The sequence below is a fragment of the Crinia signifera genome, chromosome 12 (genome assembly GCF_055691185.1).
Source record: "Crinia signifera chromosome 12, ASM5569118v1, whole genome shotgun sequence".
NCBI lineage: Eukaryota > Metazoa > Chordata > Amphibia > Anura > Myobatrachidae > Crinia > Crinia signifera.
Window position 1 is genome coordinate 5,531,454 of NC_139228.1, and position 20,517 is coordinate 5,551,970.

A 20,517-nucleotide genomic window follows, 5' to 3' on the forward strand; every position below is an offset into this window, starting at 1 on the left:
ATAATTATTTAATGATACCTTTGAGAAAGTTGTCTGTGGACGACGAAAAGAGTCAGAACAAGCTGCACTTTGTATTGGACTCACTTGGACCAGCTCTCCAGGCACCATTTGGACTGTATATTCTGGGACACCACCACCAGGCATACAACAAGGCTTATGGACACCCAGCACTCTTGTGACTCACTGTATCTAACTAAAACTGTGGAGAGCAGTAATAGGAACAAGCGGGATCGGCCATAAGTATAAATGTGCATACATTGTTTCCACTGTCCTTAATTGCTGATTTAAGTGCATTTTTATGATATATATATACCTGACAATAACGGTCACATGTGGCGGGATGCGGTCATTTGGTCTACTGCATTATGGTAGAAAGTCATTAGGTCGAATCCATTAGGTCGACATGCTAAAAGGCCGACATGACTCTAGGTCGACATGGGAAAAGGTTGACATGATTCTAGATCGAAAGGTCATTAGTTCGACAAGGTCATTAGTTCGACATTGTCTATGTCGACATTCACAAGGTCGACATGGAGTTTTTCACTGTTTTTTGAGCCAACATGTGCCGACAGGCGGTATTTCATGCCCTACCATCCACTAGGGCGTGGTGGGAGAATAAAATAGTGTGCCGAGCGTAGCGAGGCACCGTGCCCGACGCAATGCGAGCGCAGCGAGCGATGCGAGGGGATGCAGTGCACTTTAAACTGTGTCCATGTCGACTGTGTTGACATTCAGGTAAAAAAACAGTGAAAAACCCCATGTCGACCTTGTGAATGTCGACATGGACAATGTCGAACTAATGACCTTGTCGAACTAATGACCTGTCGAACTAATGACCTTTCGACCTAGAATCATGTCGACCTTTTCCCATGTCGACCTAGAATCATGTCGACCTTTTAGCATGTCGACCTAATGGATTCGACCTAATGACTTTCTACCATAATGCAATAGACCAAATGATCCCAACCCCATGTGGCACGTGCTAATACAGACAAAGCTGCGTCTCTCTGTATAATAAATGGAGACAAAGCCATACGTGGAAGATTAGATCTTATTACATAACTAGTTTATTCCTGTTGAAATGACGGCTTCTGCAATGTACTTTCAATTTGAGCTGTGACAGTTTTTAGCCAACAACCTCCTCACCCCACCCCGTATCTGTTCCTACCTCCAATCTGTCTGCACAGCGCCCTCTCTCCAAATCCAGCAAGTTTGAAACAGATCAGTGTTCAAAGAGTATTTCGGTGAGTCGAGTGGCATCTAATGGTCACTGGTGGTACTTCACCTCATAGAGGTGAGGAGTAGTTGGCCTTTTATATATTTATTTATTATTTATTAACAGTTTCTTATATAGCGCAGCATATTCAGTTGCGCTTTACAATAGCAGACAGTGATACAACAAAACAGGGTATTTACAGACAGTCAAAATGTAGGAGGGCCCTGCTCGCAAGCTTACAATCTATATATGTAGATACATTTTCAATGGGTAACACCGGTTCCTTTATTTATATTCCACAAACATTAGGATTAAATATACGTGAATCTTATTTATATGGCGCCACTAGGGTTCCGCAGCGCCTTGCAATACATTATGAGAAAAATAAGAAAAGAACGACTTACAGCACAAGGCAATGTAGGACTGGTACATGGTGAGTACGGATATCAGAGGAAAGTGATGCAATTATCAGGGTGGCAGAAACCCAGGTGCTGCCGTCCAATGGAGTAAATATATATATCTCTTATATATTTAGCCAGATCTGTCACTCATCCCCTGTGCATATAACGTTCCCACCCCCCTAGGGAAAAGACCAGTGTTCTATGTGTATATAACGTTCCCGCCCAGCGTTATACACAAACCCGCCCCCCCCTAAGGAAAAGACCAGTGTTCTTCACACCCCACCCCCTTGACATCACCTCCCCCCGCTCAGCCAGGGCTACAGTACACGCCCACCATCCACCATTACTACCCCCCCCCCACCAGACACCCACGACCCCCCCTCCCGCGATTCGCAGGCCCCCCCGCAACCCCCCCCTCCTGCGTTTAGCTGCACCCCCAGCGACCCCCCCTCCCGCGATTCTCGCTCCCCCCTGCGATTTGCGGACCCAAGCTCCCTCACGCGATTCACGGCACCCCCGCGGCCCCCCTCCCGTGATTCGCTGCGCCCCCCTCCGGCGATTTGCCACGCACCCCTCCCGCGATTTGCGAACCCCAACCCCCTCCCGCGATTTACGGCACCCCCCTCCTGCGATTTGCGGCCCCCCTCCCGCGATTTGCGACCCCCCACAACAGGGAGGGCGTGCGGGGGGCCCGCGAATCGCGGGAGGGGGTCCCACGATTCACGGCACCCCCGCGGCCCCCCTCCCGTAATTCGCCGCGCACCCCTCCCGCGATTTGCGAACCCTAACCCCCTCCCGCGATTCACGGCACCCCTGGGACACGGAGCATAGCTCCCCCCCCCCCCACCACATCCGGAAGTCCCGCCACCGAGTTCTGATTGACCCATGGCCTATTCAGTCAGATATAATGGATGACCATCGATAGCTACAACAATCGATGGTTATCCAAGTAATATGTTACTACTATCGATGGCAGGGTGCAAAATCGCCATCAATGCCAACCATTGATGGTGTCTGCACCAATGCCCATCCCTACTCTGCAACAGCCAAAAACCTTTACTACCCCTCATGCCCACACACCTCTATCACTGCCCTGCCTCCTGTTCTCCTGCCCCGTAACTTCCGCCAGTGGGGACCCGCTCACCCTGTGTTGCCCACATTCCCCTATCATGCCTTACTACCCAGCCTCCTGCTCTCATGCACCCTAACTCCCACACAGTAGGAGGAGACACTGACTCAGGGGCACCGTCCTGTACTCCCATGCTGGACCCTCACCCACTGGCAGAATCTGCACAGTGTCCCCCACCCTCCACTTTAGTCCCCTGTATGTCCACACACCCCTATCACTACCCAGCTTCCTGCTCTCCTGAACCGTAACTTCCACCACTGGGGAGTCAATGATGCTGTGTTGCCCACATACCCCTATCATGCCTCATAGGCAGACGGCCGGTGTCCTGTACACCGACATGCGCTACTTCTGGTGTCTGTAGTACATACCCCATTCATACTGTACCTTAGACCCGGGAAATTCCTGTGTTTACTCCGTTTACATTGCTTCCCCTGGTCTATCTGCCAACAAGAGCAGCTTTTATTGGCTGTTGAAAAAGTATCTTAGATTGGCTGTTTAAAAAGCCGCTTTGAGCAATGCAATGAACTTGCTTTTTTGCATTGATAGAGTTTATCTTAATCAACATTATGTTACTTATACCAAAGCATAATTCTTGTCAGTACAAAGTATTATAAAGACCCATATGTACTAGCATTATAATTATCTTGTGTACAGGAAGCTGAATGGGTTAAAATCTATTCCTTCTGAGTTTCAGGTTCTGTAAATAAGTCAAAGTTGCTAATGATACCCATATGGGGAAATACACTCTTCCATGTCATCGGAGATGGCATAGTAAAATTACTCAAACCAGTTATAGACTTTGTAACTCCACACTAGGGGAGTGTCGCATGTAAACATATATGTATTTGGTAATATCCCCTCCCATAAGGGGGAGGAATCATTTGTGTTTCATGGTATAAGTATGTGTCCAACGAGCTAAGGAGTTGGTGTGAATAAACCTGTTTGAAAGAGACCCTGTCGGACAGTCATTTCCAAGGCTCTGAGATAACTGCGTGCTCTAGAGAAAGGTCACATTCCGGAATCTTTCAGTGCGGGCTCGTCCTCGATGACAGAAGCAAGAAAGAATGCGTACATTTGTGTCTGCTATTTACAGAGGGATCTGAGGTGAGTGGAATCTCTTTTTAAAAAATATATATATATAAATATATGTATATATTTTACTCTCTCAGAATCCCTGTTTTAAAAGGCAGAGCATAAATATACACTTGCATTTTTCTTGCAAACCTCATATAAAAAACCCATATATAGAGCATTTGGATATCGCACAGCTTTGGATATGACTGCATAAGTTGTGTTGTTTTTTTTTTTTTTTTTTTTTTTATTTATTATTTTTTATTCATTTTTTATTTTTTATTTATTTATTTTATTATTTTTTTTTTGGAGTTTTTGATTGTTTTGTCAGAATTTTGTATGCACATGTTTCATGTTGTATGAATTGGCCATCTTAACGAGGCTTGTAAGTGGAGCGATCTGAGTCCGGTATTACTTCTGGTTAACGCCGGACAAAGTGCTCTAAAAGCGTATTTTGTTGTTTGTCTTGTAAACACAAATAAGTTATAAGGTGTGAATAAAGTTCAAAAAGCTTCAAAGACTTTCATTTGGAATATGCTGTTATAGGCTGGACCTGCCTTATTACAAAGAAGGCCCCTGGAAGCCATTTTGAACCAATTAGGATACAGCCCTTATAAAACTAGAAGTGTTTACGTATATGTTGGGGTGTGAGTGATTGATCATCTGTCTAATTGTCATTTAAATAGCAGCAAGCGTAAGGTGCATATAACAGAATAGCTTGCAGTAATACATTTTAAATTGATAAGTGGAAGAATTTAGCCTGATAAGCTCAGATTAGACTTTAAGAGTTGGGTGTTATATTTGAAGTAAGAATCCTTCAGCATTTAATTGAAGATCATTACCCAAATTGTTTTCTCTGAACTGACACACACACACAAGTGGCATTTTGTGGGCATACAAACCCACACTTCAGCAATAGTTATAAGCAGTGTAAAGGAAGTACTTAAACAGAAAGAAAACACATAAGTATTTTGGCATTAAGGATACAACACGCACTGTTTTACATTTTTTTTTAAAGTATTCAGAATAGGGTGTCTGCCCAGGTTAAAAAAGTGGTATCATATTATTGTCCTGATAAGTGGTTATGATTTCTTTTGGCTTAAATTTAAAAACAGGGAACTGAAGGCCGCATATATATATTAAACCTCAACCAATAAGTGCACAGGTTTTTCTCATTTGCGCAACATTATACACTGCTTCCCGCAAGTGGATAAAGGCCACACCCATAGGAGGTAATTGACCTATGGGAGGGAACAGTACTAAGGGTATGGAGCAATCTCCACTGCAGGTTGTGGCATTACGAGAAGGAAGAAAATCGATCAAGTCAATCGGTTTAATCTTACAAAGGGCTAATTTTCCAAAAACAGGGACATTAGATCCTGACGCTTGGAGGCGATTCCAAGCGACAAACGCACATTGGTTACAGAAACATAATCTTATTGATACAGTTAATATATGGCTTACAGTTTCACAAGAAATAGAAGATGAAAAGAAACAGAAACAGGAGTTGTCATTTGAAAGTCCACCACCATACCACTTACCAAGACCTAATGCACCACCACAAGCAGATAATCAGGTAGATAATGCACCACTTGTACACCAACTGCCACAGGTAATTGAACAACCCGAGGCAGTTGGGGGACAGAACATAGAACAATTAGATGTGCTCACAGCAGGGGGCACCACAACTACAATCACAACAGTGGGGAGAAGTACTACTGGTATACCCAGGTCAGGCATGGGAACTGAAGAACTGTACCCAACCTCAGAATTACAATCCCTTAAAATTGGAAATTATTACCCAAAAAGGAAGTGTCCAATATGTGTGTTTTGTATACCAGAGGGAGACGCAAAATGTCCAAATTGTGGAAATTGGGTGGGGTCAGAGGTTTTACCATGTGACCCAGAAGTAAGATCTGTAATAAGACTAAAAGATTACAATCAAAGTCCACCCAGAGAAGGGTTATCTGAGGCTAGGACACGCAAGCAAACAGAATTCTATGGCAATCCAGTTCCTAGTGACAGGCCTGGACAGTACCCAGTCCAAATATATAGTCTTCCACGCAGTAGTGTGTCAGCATCACAATCAGATCCTTCTATGTACCCCGTTAGAGTTACCTATCACCCTCAAATGATCACAGATGCAGCAGGCCACCAGGTACAGCAATTAGTTGAGAGACAGAACTATATCCCATGGTTTGCATCTGATCAAATGAAAGTTGTAAATGATTTACCTGATATAAGAAAGAACTCATTAGAGTATGATAAAAAAGTCAGACAAGCTATTATCATACACAGACCATGTTGGGTAGATTTAGAACAGGTTGTAAGAGCAACCGCAGGTACAGGGGAATGGAATATAATACAAACCTTGCCAAATGTTGCCATTGATCCCCTCCACCCTGGGTTACCAGCCATAGTGGATATACCACAAAATAAATACACAACAGAGAGTGGGGTGCAGTTGGGAGACAGAGTAACTCACAGATGTCATAGATTGGCAGCTCAGGCGCCAGCACAGCCGGACATACAACAAAAGCAAATGTCAGTAAAAGAGTATCATGATAAAGTCGTTACTAGACAAGAGAATGAAGGTTACCCACTTGACAATCCAGCCAATGAAAGACTGTTTAAAACTAAGTTTTTGTATGGGCTTCGTCCTGAATTGAGAGCCCAATTGCTTATTATACGACCTGAAGTTAACTTTATGGATATAAGTGCAATCTTACAGATTCTGGAAGATACGGAGAGAGAGAGAAAGGAGAAGAAGAGCAATAAAACACCAATTGTTCAGGTTAATGTCGTTCAACCCTGGAACAAAAAAGACCCTACTAACGGTCCAAAGATGGCAGGTACCAAACCATCAATGGTAAGACCAGTACAACGTGATTCTGAAGGGAATGATATGGCAAGGAGATGTTATTTTTGTAAATCTTTGGGACATTTTAAACAAAGTTGTCACAAATATCAAAAATGGCTGCAAAACAAGAATCTGACAGATGGCTTGCCTTACAAAAAACAGGCATGACAATTTCCGTCTCCAAAAGGTGTAGCAGCATTCTACTTTGAAGAAAAAATGAACTCTCCAAAAGGTACTGTCTCTCTCACTCTTCCCACAGGACACAAACTTGAATGTCTAATTGATACAGGTGCCACTCTCACTGTACTGAGAGAAGAAGAGGTTCCAAGTGAGCTACTGTCCAGAAACACCATACAAGGTACAGGGTTGGGTGGACAGCCGCTCCCACTTAGGAAAAGTAAGCCAACCTCTTTACTTGTCAATGATGAATGCACACCAATACCTATTGAATTTCTTACTTCATCTACATGTCCAGTAAACTTGCTGGGAGCTGACATTCTGCAACTAATGCAAGCATCAATTGAATATACAGAGACTGGCATCAAATACAAATCCAATATACCCAAAGACTCACTACCTCAAATAGAGGCCGCTGTGTATGTTTTTCTCTCCCAATCATCTATTACAGATTCTGCTGAAGTTATCCTCCCAGATTGGATCACATCCCAAGTACCGGACAAGCTGTGGTCTAAGGGGAAGATGGACACTGGCAAGCTGAACGTGCAACCTGTCCAACTGCAACTAAAGCCAGGAACAGTACCAGTATCCGTAAAGCAATATCCACTGAATCCTGATCAAAGAGCCGCCATCACCAAGCAACTGCAAGCTTATCTACAGTCCGGCATCCTTGTTCAATGTAGATCCCCATGGTCAACGCCGTTGTTTCCTGTGAAAAAAAGGAATGTCACCGGTTCCGAAGAGACCCAATACAGAATGGTTCATGACCTTAGGGAGGTCAACAAGAGACTGTTAATCAATTGTCCCATTGTGCCTAATCCACACACCTTGCTGAATCAGATCCCACCATCAGGGGCCTGGTTTACGGTGATCGATCTGGCGAATGCTTATTTTTCGGTGCCTATCACTAAAGACTCTCAAGAACTGTTAGCTTTTACACATGATGGCAAACAATACTGCTGGACACGATTACCCCAGGGGGCTGCTAATAGTCCCAGTGACTACTCTGAAGCCATGTCACTGGTTCTCCAGGCTTGGAGACCCTTTTTCTCAGAAGAGACTCAGCTTATCCAGTATGTCGATGACCTCTTGTTAACTACTACAACTCAAGACAAATGCCAACAAGAAACAGTGTCCCTGCTCAAGTTCTTGGAAGAACAAGACTGCAGAGCTTCAAAAGAAAAACTACAGCTCTGTAAGCAAAAAGTCATCTTTCTTGGACATTGTATCTCTCAAGGCATCAAACACCTGACAGAAGACAGAAAGCAGCTAATACTGCAAACCAAAGTACCAAAGACTGTGAAACAAGTCAGGTCATTCCTGGGCCTGGTGGGCTATTGCAGAGACTGGATACCTCATGCATCAGTTTACATGCAGACATTATACAATGCCATCAAAACAGAGGGTCCACATCCAACAGATGAAGACATGGCTCAAGCAATTCAGCAACTAAAGTTGGCCATTGCTTCTTCACCTGCTTTAGGCCTACCAGACTATTCTAAACTTTTCACCTTATATTGTCATGAGGAAAGAGGACATGCTTTGGGAGTGTTAACACAGATCCACGGAGCAAAACAAAGACCTCTTGCTTACTATTCCAGCAGGCTTGACAATATCATCCAAGGATCACCTACTTGTATTAAAGCTGTTGCAGCGGCTGCTGTATTGAAGGACAAGTGCACAGACATTGTTCTTAATCATGAACTAACTATACAAGTACCACATGCCGTTACAGAAATCCTACAACAAGCAAGAACCAAACACCTTTCATCAGCAAGACTCACCAAGTACGAAGTGTCCCTATTGAGTGCAACCAACGTGACAATCAAGAGGTGCACTACCCTCAATCCTGCCACACTCTTACCAGCTCTGTTGCCGGAACAAAAGGATTATGAACATCAATGTTCAAAAGGAGGGAGAATAAGGGGACAATCGCCTTCTGTCAGCACAGTATCATCTACAACAGCCCAGAGAATGGAAGTCGATACAGAAGCTGAAAGTGAGGAAGAAAAGGAAAATACTAATACTCAAAATTTTTCCCATGACTGTCTTGCTTTGATGGAACAAGAAACCCAGACATTGCCACACGTCCAAGATATGCCCATACCCAATGCTCATTACGAACTATATGTTGATGGGTCCAGATACTATGAAGATGGCAAGCCCTACACTGGATATGCCGTCACTACTGACACTGAAGTAGTAACTTCTGGAGCCCTACCAGCACACTTATCAGCACAAGCAGCTGAACTTGTCGCCCTTACTAAAGCATTGGAGCACACAGAGCATACAACAGCGAACATTTATACAGATTCCAGATACAGCTGGGGAGTGACAATGGACTATGGTTTGATCTGGAAAAGCAGAGACTTTAAAACAGTTACAGGTAAACAGATACAGCACGCTGACCTCATTAAAAAACTTTTTCAAGCATTAATGAAGCCACACAAAGTTGCCATCATCAAGATTCAAGCACACACAAAGAATCAAACAAAAGAAACAAGAGGAAACAATCTTGCAGATGCAGAAGCTAAGAGAGCAGCAAAAGCCCAGCCAGTAGAAGGAAGACACTACATGGTTGTGACGGAAACGGAAGAACCACAACACATGGCAGAGATGCAGCAATTAAAGAAGTTCCAAGACCAAGCAGGTCCAGTGGAAAAAGCAGAATGGCAAAGGAAAGGTGCAGCAAAAGATGAAGAAACAGAGCTCTGGAAAAAAGATGAACTGTTATGTCTACCCAGAGTACTATACCCAGCCATGTGCCAAGTCACTCATGGACAGACCCACCTTGGGAAAGATCAAATGACTGCCATTACTAAAGAGAGATGGATTGCTCCAGGATTCCAATCAGCAGCAACACTTCATACACAAGCATGCTGGATCTGTGGAACAAGCAATCCAGGGATAAGAGTAAAAACTCCACAAGGGGCAATACCAAAAGCAACAGCTCCTTTTCAGAGACTGCAGATTGACTACATTCAGATGCCCAAGTGTGGAGTGTATGAATATGCACTTGTAATAGTGGACATTCTATCAAAATGGGTTGAGGCTTTCGCTGTAGCAAAGGCCACAGCAAGGAATACAGCTAAGAAAATCCTCTCAGAAATTGTCTGTAGATATGGTGTCCCAGATGTCATTGAGTCAGATAGGGGGACACACTTTACAGGTGAAGTAATGAGACACATAATGCAGGATTTGGGTATACAACAGGCTTTCCACTCGGCTCACAGGCCTGAGGCCTCTGGTTTGGTGGAGAGAACGAATTATACTTTGAAGTCCAAGATTATGAAGGCAATGAAGGACACAGGTAGAACATGGGTAGAATGTTTACCTCTAGCACTTTTTAGTATGAGGACCATTCCTCATAAAAAGTCAGGATACTCTCCATATGAGGTCCTATTTGGTAGCATACCTAGGATAGGATGTTACTACCCACAAGAACTTGTGCATAAACATGCAGATCTAACCTGTTATGTAAAAGAACTTACTAAAAGACTAACTGAACTTCATGTCGCAGCTTATGCTTCACTTCCAGATTCTACAGCAGAAAACAATCCGCATCATCTCCAGCCAGGAGATTGGGTGTATCTCAAAAGACACGTACGGAAATCGCTTGAGCCCAGATATGATGGTCCATTTCAGGTCCTACTGACTACACCAACATCAGTAAAGCTACAGGGGAGGGACACATGGATTCATGCCTCCCATTGTAAACGATTACAAGTTAAGTTTGAAGATGCAGTTTGCTGAGATGTTATTGGGGCCCAAACCCGATAAAAGTTTATGGGGATGCATTCTATGTTTGGCAACCACAATAGTGGCAATAATATGGTTATGTACAATACTAGAGGCACCAGATTATATTAATAACAACAGTACAGTACAAGTTACCTCTATAGTCTATCCCAAACCACATTATGTGAGAAAAAGGGAAGTAGTAAACCCTAACCATGAATGTAGGAATTCACCACTCATCACAAGGTGTATTTGTGAGTATTGTGGACAGCCACCTGAGGAAACATGCATAGAATGGTGTAAGGCCCCTACTGGAGAAAACCAAAACATGTTGTTGCAATTGCATAATTTGGTAGGGAATGCCCTTAATACTACGAATTGTTGGATCTGTTCACATGGTCCTACTTCAGGAGGGGGAGGAGAGTGGACATTCGTCCCCATCACATTTGATGAATGGACAGAATTTTATGATAACCGTACAGATGATGTCCCATTCAAGGCATCAGTAAACCAATACTTACGCAAAACACCACCTAAGTTGCTAGCACACCTAGTTACCCCAAATGTATCTTTTTGCATTGAGTTTAAGAAAAGAAAAAGTTAAACCATAACTGATCATGGTGAAACATATCTCCCATCAAACACCTACCTGGGAACATTTTACCCTTGCACAAAGGCTCCTTTCCGAGTTGGTTCTATCCCTTATAATCCCACACCAGGAGTACCTCCATTTCAAGTATTTTCAGCACCAACTCAGAGGGACCCTGTGCCATGGAAAATGATAAATGTTGGAGTATGGCCAGGGCCAGGATTCCCTGATTTTTTGAATGATACAGGAAGCAATTCCAACGAGTTTGTAATTGATAGTCTAACAACAGAAAGAGGATTGGAAACCTTAAGGAGAATGTGGGACAACATTCCTCCAATTCTCCCAAAGAATCTATATTATTTATGTGGGAAATACGCCTACAAGTGGCTTGTTTATGGCGACTATGGGAATTGCACCCTAGGACGCATAGTACCTGCAGCACAAGTGATAAATCATGAAGATCTAAAAAATATAATAAAAGGCCAAGTAAGGAAGTATAATCCCATACACAGGGACAGAAGGGAAATAAAGGAAGCAGGAAAAAAGGCAAGAAAGCTAATTTACACACCCTGGCATGAGAGAATGGGATTTTTAGATTTATTTGGCTCAAAATCATATTATAGAGTTGAATCACTTGCAATGTTATTAGATAACATTACTGAGATATATGATAACACCTTTAGATATGTAGGTAGAGAAATTCAAGAGGTAAAAAAAGAACAGTTACAACACAGATTAGTTCTGGATCACTTAACGGCACAGACAGGAGGTTATTGTATGACATTATATACCCAGACAGGAATATTGTGTTGTACATTCATTACTAATGAGACTGACAATGCACAAGAGACAATAGAAAAACATGTACAAGAGATAGAAGAAGAAAAAAAGATCTATGCCACTAAGCATAATACACCTGACACTCTAGGAGGTGATTGGGGCTGGCTGTCTTTTCTAAATCCATCTACATGGTTTTCAGGAATCGGTGGATGGGTTATGGGAATTCTCATGTTTGGCCTAAAAATTATAGGACTATGTATACTTGCTTATATTGCTTTCAAGGTATTGATGTGTGTTTTCTCTATTTGTCTGAAACAGTGTCAATCCGCTGCAACTACAACCAAGTTCAAAAAACTCATATCTGGAAGGACACAGAAAGCAGAGAATCAGTCTATTCCGATGGATGTGAGCGAACAGCCAATTGCTCTCTGACGGCAGGGAGAAGCTACCTTGTCCTCAGGGCCATAACCCACTAGAACCATCTGATGTGACTAATCCTTAGCATGGTTAGGCAGTTTGAATTGTAAGATGTCCGACCACTATGAGTTTTCTTATATTTATAATAATTTTTTTGTATTTTTGACTTTGTTTACTACTGTATGTAAACAATGTAATCTCAATTGTAATGTTTAATTATTATAAAAAGGAGGGAGTTAATGATAGAGTTTATCTTAATCAACATTATGTTACTTATACCATAGCATAATTCTTGTCAGTACAAAGTATTATAAAGACCCATATGTACTAGCATTATAATTATCTTGTGTACAGGAAGCTGAATGGGTTAAAATCTATTCCTTCTGAGTTTCAGGTTCTGTAAATAAGTCAAAGTTGCTAATGATACCCATATGGGGAAATACACTCTTCCATGTCATCGGAGATGGCATAGTAAAATTACTCAAACCAGTTATAGACTTTGTAACTCCACACTAGGGGAGTGTCGCATGTAAACATATATGTATTTGGTAATATCCCCTCCCATAAGGGGGAGGAATCATTTGTGTTTCATGGTATAAGTATGTGTCCAACGAGCTAAGGAGTTGGTGTGAATAAACCTGTTTGAAAGAGACCCTGTCGGACAGTCATTTCCAAGGCTCTGAGATAACTGCGTGCTCTAGAGAAAGGTCACATTCCGGAATCTTTCAGCATCTTGTGAGAAAAACCCGGCTCTAGCCGCTTCACACTGCCACACACCCGTGTATTACCCAGAAAAATCCCTGCAAAAAAACCTGTGTGTAATTCCCGGGGCATTACACCCGGGAATTTCACTAACACCCGTTCATACTGAAACAGGACAGGGGAAATTACTGCTTGGTAAGTAAAACAAGACATTTTTTCCCTCAGCACACTGAGTAATGTTAGTAACCAATCTAGAACACTGCATGATAATAGAATTTAGAGATATTGGTTACATATACCTGCGCAGGTGTATGCTATGCCCCCATGCCGCGTCAAGACTTCTCTGTATATTGGGGGTCCCTAGCGCTATATCTAGGTGCAGGGTGCGGCACCCAAAAACCATCATAAGCTGGGAAGCCCAGTGCGACACTAAATATATATATATATATATATATATATATATATATAGATGGATAGCAGTTGTGAGTTGGCGCCCTTTCACAGACCTTTAGTGATTAGGTCTCTATTAGCCTTTAATAACCTTCAAATCAAATGATAGTAAAGTCCAAAAGAAAAGTCCAAAATTTCTCAATATTTATTTAAAAAGTCTCTGAGACCACACAGTAGTGATATATTTTCCAGACCATATAAAAGTTCATTTCAGATAAGCAAACAGACGTTCCCAACGCGTTTCGTCCCCGTAAGGGACTTCATCAGGGGTTTGCTACAAACATAAACATATGTACTTTAAAAAGAAGTAGTGACAATTCATATGATTTTACAATTATAATAACAAATCAATGGACTTTCACTTTTGAACAATCATTGTTATAATATGACTGGCTAAGTCGACAAAGTGCATCACCTGATGAAAAGAGAGTTTACACGGATAAGAAAGAACAGGTGAATGAGGAAGAACAGGTTTCAACGGTATTTAACATACGCTGTTATTACCACAATAGTGACGTACCGAACTGTATAATTTCCACGTTTCTTGTAGATGGGGGAAATCACCCCCCAGGAGACGGCGCTGCGTACGGCCTTTGCCGGAAATAGCGCTGATACACTCTTGTGTTGCACTGATTAGATGTCACACACGCTGACAATCTCTGTGGGCTCAGGTGTTAATGTGATGTCACACAGGTGTAAGGTATTTGCAATCTTTTCATACACTATATATATCCGGTCTAGCAGGAAGGTCACTTATGCTCCTGAGGACGGTGATAGCACGACATGCGCTACTTCTGGTGTCAGTATTCTGACGGCCGGTGTCCTGTACGCCGACATGCGCTACTTCTGGTGTCAGTATTCTGACAGCCGGTGTCCTGTACGCCGACATGCGCTACTTCTGGTGTCAGTATTCAGACGGCCGGTGTCCTGTACGCCGACATGCGCTACTTCTGGTGTCAGTATTCTGACGGCCGGTGTCCTGTACGCCGACATGTGCTACTTCTGGTGTCAGTATGCTGACGGCCGGTGTCCTGTACGCCGACATGCGCTACTTCTGGTGTCAGTATTCTGACGGCCGGTGTCCTGTACGCCGACATGCGCTACTTCTGGTGTCTGTATTCTGACGGCCGGCGTCCTGTACGCCGACATGCGCTACTTCTGGTGTCTGTATTCTGACGGCCGGTGTCCTGTACGCCGACATGCGCTACTTCTGGTGTCAGTATTCTGACGGCCGGTGTCCTGTACGCCGACATGCGCTACTTCTGGTGTCTGTATTCTGACGGCCGGCATCCTGTGCGCCGACATGCGCTACTTCTGGTGTCAGTATTCTGACGGCCGGTGTCCTGTACGCCGACATGCGCTACTTCTGGTGTCAGTATTCTGACGGCCGGTGTCCTGTGCGCCGACATGCGCTACTTCTGGTGTCTGTATTCAGACGGCCGGTGTCCTGTACGCCGACATGCGCTACTTCTGGTGTCTGTATTTCGATGGCCGGTGTCCTGTACACCGACATGCGCTACTTCTGGTGTCTGTATTCAGACGGCCGGTGTCCTGTACGCCGACATGCGCTACTTCTGGTGTCTGTATTCCGATGGCCGGTGTCCTGTACGCCGACATGCGCTACTTCTGGTGTCTGTATTCAGACGGCCGGTGTCCTGTACGCCGACATGCGCTACTTCTGGTTACTGTATTCAGATGGCCGGCATCCTGTACGCCGACATGCAATACTTCTGGTGTCTGTATTCAGACGGCCGGTGTCCTGTGCACCGACATGCGCTACTTCTGGTGTCTGTATTCTGACGGCCGGCATCCTGTACGCCGACATGCGCTACTTCTGGTGTCTGTATTCTGACGGCCGGTGTCCTGTACGCCGACATGCGCTACTTCTGGTGTCTGTATTCTGACGGCCGGTGTCCTGTACGCCGACATGCGCTACTTCTGGTGTCTGTATTCTGACGGCCTGCATCCTGTACGCCGACATGCGCTACTTCTGGTGTCTGTATTCTGACGGCCGGCATCCTGTACGCCGACATGCGCTACTTCTGGTGTCTGTATTCTGACGGCCGGCGTCCTGTATGCCGACATGCGCTACTTCTGGTGTCTGTATTCAGACGGCCGGTGTCCTGTACGCCGACATGCGCTACTTCTGGTGTCTGTATTCCGATGGCCGGTGTCCTGTACGCCGACATGCGCTACTTCTGGTGTCTGTATTCTGACGGCCGGTGTCCTGTACGCCGACATGCGCTACTTCTGGTGTCTGTATTCTGACGGCCGGTGTCCTGTACGCCGACATGCGCTACTTCTGGTGTCTGTATTCTGACGGCCTGCATCCTGTACGCCGACATGCGCTACTTCTGGTGTCTGTATTCTGACGGCCGGCATCCTGTACGCCGACATGCGCTACTTCTGGTGTCTGTATTCTGACGGCCGGCATCCTGTATGCCGACATGCGCTACTTCTGGTGTCTGTATTCTGACGGCCGGTGTCCTGTACGCCGACATGCGCTACTTCTGGTGTCTGTATTCTGACGGCCTGCATCCTGTACGCCGACATGCGCTACTTCTGGTGTCTGTATTCTGACGGCCGGCATCCTGTACGCCGACATGCGCTACTTCTGGTGTCTGTATTCTGACGGCCGGCATCCTGTATGCCGACATGCGCTACTTCTGGTGTCTGTATTCTGACGGCCGGTGTCCTGTACGCCGACATGCGCTACTTCTGGTGTCTGTATTCAGACGGCCGGTGTCCTGTACGCCGACATGCGCTACTTCTGGTGTCTGTATTCAGACGGCCGGTGTCCTGTACGCCGACATGCGCTACTTCTGGTGTTTGTATTCAGACGGCCGGTGTCCTGTACGCCGACATGCGCTACTTCTGGTGTCTGTATTCAGACGGCCGGTGTCCTGTACGCCGACATGCGCTACTTCTGTGACGCCGCAGTTGGACAGAAAAGAGAAATCTTTGTTTTTGTCCAAACTGTTTATTATAACGTCTCTGTAACAGAATAAATATCCCACCCTTCCCCCATAACAGTAACACGTGCGGAGGAAGAGGGCATCTTATGGGCGCTGCGTTGGCTTGGGACGGTCCTAGTCAGAGAGATCACTGGGATCAGAGTGATCTATGTAGTCATAGTCTGTAGGTCTGTAAGGCAATGACAGAGACAATATGACACACACCAGGGTAACATCTGCATCTCATACACACAGATAGATTGAGTGTACTGTACCACTTACCCAGAATCCTCATCACTAGATCCGCGGCTCTCCTCTCCAGAGTCCATATAACGCAGCAGGTCACCCGCCTTCCTCCTCCTGGCAATTGCCTTTACTCGCGCCTTTATCACCTTTTTGATCCTCTCCCTCCTTTCCTCTTCATGGTCCTGCATTCTTTTAAGAGCTTCTCCAAGAAGAAAAACTCTATCCTCATCACTGGAGTCCCTGGGGAGAGTAAGAGAGTTCACCCAATAGGTCCATACTGTAATGCTAGATACCTTACCATTCATGTACACGGTACATTGACACCATTCCCTGTGTATGCGGTACATTGACATCACTCCCTCTCTGTGTAGATGGTACAGTGACATCGCTCCCTCTCAGTGTACACATAACAGTGACATCACTTAATCTCGGTGTACACATAACAGTGACATCACTCCCTCTCTGTGTAGATGGTACAGTGACATCGCTCCCTCTCAGTGTACACATAACAGTGACATCGCTCCCTCTCATTGTACACATAACAGTGACATCGCTCCCTCTCATTGTACACATAACAGTGACATTGCTCCCTCTCAGTGTACACATAACAGTGACATTGCTCCCTCTCAGTGTACACATAACAGTGACATCGCTCCCTCTCAGTGTACACATAACAGTGACATCGCTCCCTCTCAGTGTACACATAACAGTGACATCGCTCCCTCTCAGTGTACACATAACAGTGACATCACTCCCTCTCAGTGTACGCAGTACAGTGACATCACTTCCTCTCACTGTACACATAACAGTGACATCGCTCCCTCTCAGTGTACACATAACAGTGACATCGCTCCCTCTCAGTGTACACATAACAGTGACATCGCTCCCTCTCAGTGTACACATAACAGTGACATCTCTCCCTCTCGGTGTACGCAGTACAGTGACATCACTTACTCTCGGTGTACGCAGTACAGTGACATCACTCCCTCTCAGTGTACACATAACAGTGACATCGCTCCCTCTCGGTGTACGCAGTACAGTGACATCACTCCCTCTCGGTGTACGCAGTACAGTGACATCACTCCCTCTCAGTGTACACATAACAGTGACATCGCTCCCTCTCGGTGTACACAGTACAGTGACATCGCTCCCTCTCGGTGTACACAGTACAGTGACATCGCTCCCTCTCGGTGTACACAGTACAGTGACATCGCTCCCTCTCAGTGTACACATTACAATGACCTCACTCCCTCTCAGTGTACGCAGTACAGTGACATCACTTCCTCTCACTGTACACATAACAGTGACATCACTCCCTCTCAGTGTACACATAACAGTGACATCTCTCCCTCTCGGTGTACGCAGTACAGTGACATCACTCCCTCTCGGTGTACACATAACAGTGACATCGCTCCCTCTCTGTGTACACATAACAGTGACATCGCTCCCTCTCAGTGTACACATAACAGTGACATCGCTCCCTCTCAGTGTACACATAACAGTGACATCGCTCCCTCTCAGTGTACACATAACAGTGATATCGCTCCCTCTCAGTGTACACATAACAGTGATATCGCTCCCTCTCAGTGTACACAAAACAGTGACATCGCTCCCTCTCAGTGTACACATAACAGTGACATCGCTCCCTCTCAGTGTACACATAACAGTGACATCGCTCCCTCTCAGTGTACGCAGTACAGTGACATCACTTCCTCTCACTGTACACATAACAGTGACATCGCTCCCTCTCAGTGTACACATAACAGTGACATCGCTCCCTCTCAGTGTACACATAACAGTGACATCGCTCCCTCTCAGTGTACACATAACAGTGACATCGCTCCCTCTCAGTGTACACATAACAGTGACATCGCTCCCTCTCAGTGTATGCAGTACAGTGACATCACTTCCTCTCACTGTACACATAACAGTGACATCACTCCCTCTCAGTGTACACGGTACAGTGACATCACTCCCTCTATGTGTATGCGGTACAGTGACATTACTCCCTCTCTGTGTACACAGTACAGTGACATCACTTACTCTCTGTGTACACGGTACAGTGACATTGCTCCCTCTCTGAGAGGGAGCGATGTCACTGTACCGCATACACAGAGAGGGAGCAATGTCACTGTTATGTGTACACTGAGAGGGAGCGATGTCACTGTACTACGTACACAGAGAGGGAGCAATGTCATTGTTATATGTACACTGAGAGGGAGCGATGTCACTGTACCGCATACACAGTGTACATATAACAATGACATTGCTCCCTCTCTGTGTACACGGTAGTGACATCACTCCCTATCAGTGTACACATAACAGTGACATCACTCCCACTCAGTGTGTGCGGTACAGTGGCATTACTCCCTCTCTGTGTACACGGATTTCGACTGAATGGAACAGGAGGGTCTTCCTGGGTACATGTGATACACACGTTACAACTGGGAATTACACTATAATGATACATACACCTCCTCATCCTCCTCATCCATCAGAGGTGCCATGCAGAATGGACAGATTTCATCCAGTAACCGGAAGCAGTCATGGCAGTAGAAACCTGTAACAGGGAGGACACAATCACAGCAGCCAGTGGTCAGTAAGTGTCATACAGAGAAGAATGACAGTGCCAGGACAGATAGGTACAGGTAGGTGTATAGTGGTAACAGTGACATATATTGGGGGGAGGGTGATGCAGGTAGGTGTATAGTAGGGACAGGTGAGGGGGCAGTGACATATATTGGGGAAGGGGTGATGCAGGTAGGTGTATATTGGTGACAGGTATGGGGGCAGTGACATATATTGGGGGGGGGAGTGATACAGGTAGGTGTATAGTGGGGAGAGGTGAGGGGGAAGTGACATATATTGGCGGAGGGGTGATATAGGTAGGTGTATATTGGTGACAGGTGAGGGGGCAGTGACATATATTGGGGGAGGGGTGATACAGGTAGGTGTATAGTGGGGACAGGTGAGGGGCAGTGACATATATTGGGGGAGGAGTGATACAGGTAGGTGTATAGTGGGGACAGGTGAGGGGGCAGTGACATATATTGGGGGGAGGTGTGATACATGTAGGTGTATAGTGGGGACAGGTGAGGGGGCAGTGACATATATGGGGGAGGGGTGTAACAGGTAGGTGTATAATGGGTACAGGTGAGGGGGAAGTGACATATATTGGGGGAGGAGTGATACAGGTAGGTGTATAGTGGGGACAGGTGAGGGTGCAGTGACATATATTGGGGGAGGAGTGATACAGGTAGGTGTATAGTAGGGACAGGTGAGGGGGCAGTGACATATATTGGGGGAGGGGTGATACAGGTAGGTGTATATTGGTGACAGGTGAGGGGGAAGTGACATATATTGGGGGAGGAGTGATACAGGTAGGTGTATAGTGGGGACAGGTGAGGGGGCAGTGACATATATTGGGGGAGGGGTGATGCAGGTAGGTGTATAGTAGGGACAAGTGAGGGGGCAGTGACATATATTGGGGGAAGGGTGATACAGGTAGGTGTATAGTGGGGACAGGTGAGGGGGCAGTGACATATATTGGGGGAGGAGTGATACAGGTAGGTGTATATTGGTGACAGGTGAGGGGGCAGTGACATATATCTGGGAGGAGTGATACAGGTAGGTGTATATTGGTGACAGGTGAGGGGGAAGTGACATATTGGGGAGGAGTGATACAGGTAGGTGTATAGTGGGGACAGGTGATGGGGCAGTGATATATATTGGGGAAGGGGTGATGCAGGTAGGTGTATAGTGGGGACAGGTGAGGGGGCAGTGACAT

General features: G+C 45.3%; 1 protein-coding gene across 4 annotated transcripts in view; it reads right to left on the minus strand.

Moving 5' to 3' along the window:
• Positions 1 to 13,652: 13,652 nt before the first annotated feature.
• DCST2 (DC-STAMP domain containing 2) overlaps positions 13,653 to 20,517 on the minus strand; it is a 73,129-nt gene continuing 66,264 nt past the window's right edge. For all 4 annotated transcript variants that reach the window (XM_083166694.1, XM_083166695.1, XM_083166697.1 and 1 more), the window contains 3 exons: positions 19,203 to 19,290; positions 16,767 to 16,970; positions 13,653 to 16,674 (listed from right to left, as the gene is read on the minus strand). In XM_083166694.1, the coding sequence (XP_083022820.1) occupies positions 16,620 to 16,674; positions 16,767 to 16,970; positions 19,203 to 19,290 (347 nt within the window). In that variant the 3' untranslated portion in view covers positions 13,653 to 16,619. The remainder of the gene's footprint in view (positions 16,675 to 16,766; positions 16,971 to 19,202; positions 19,291 to 20,517) is intronic.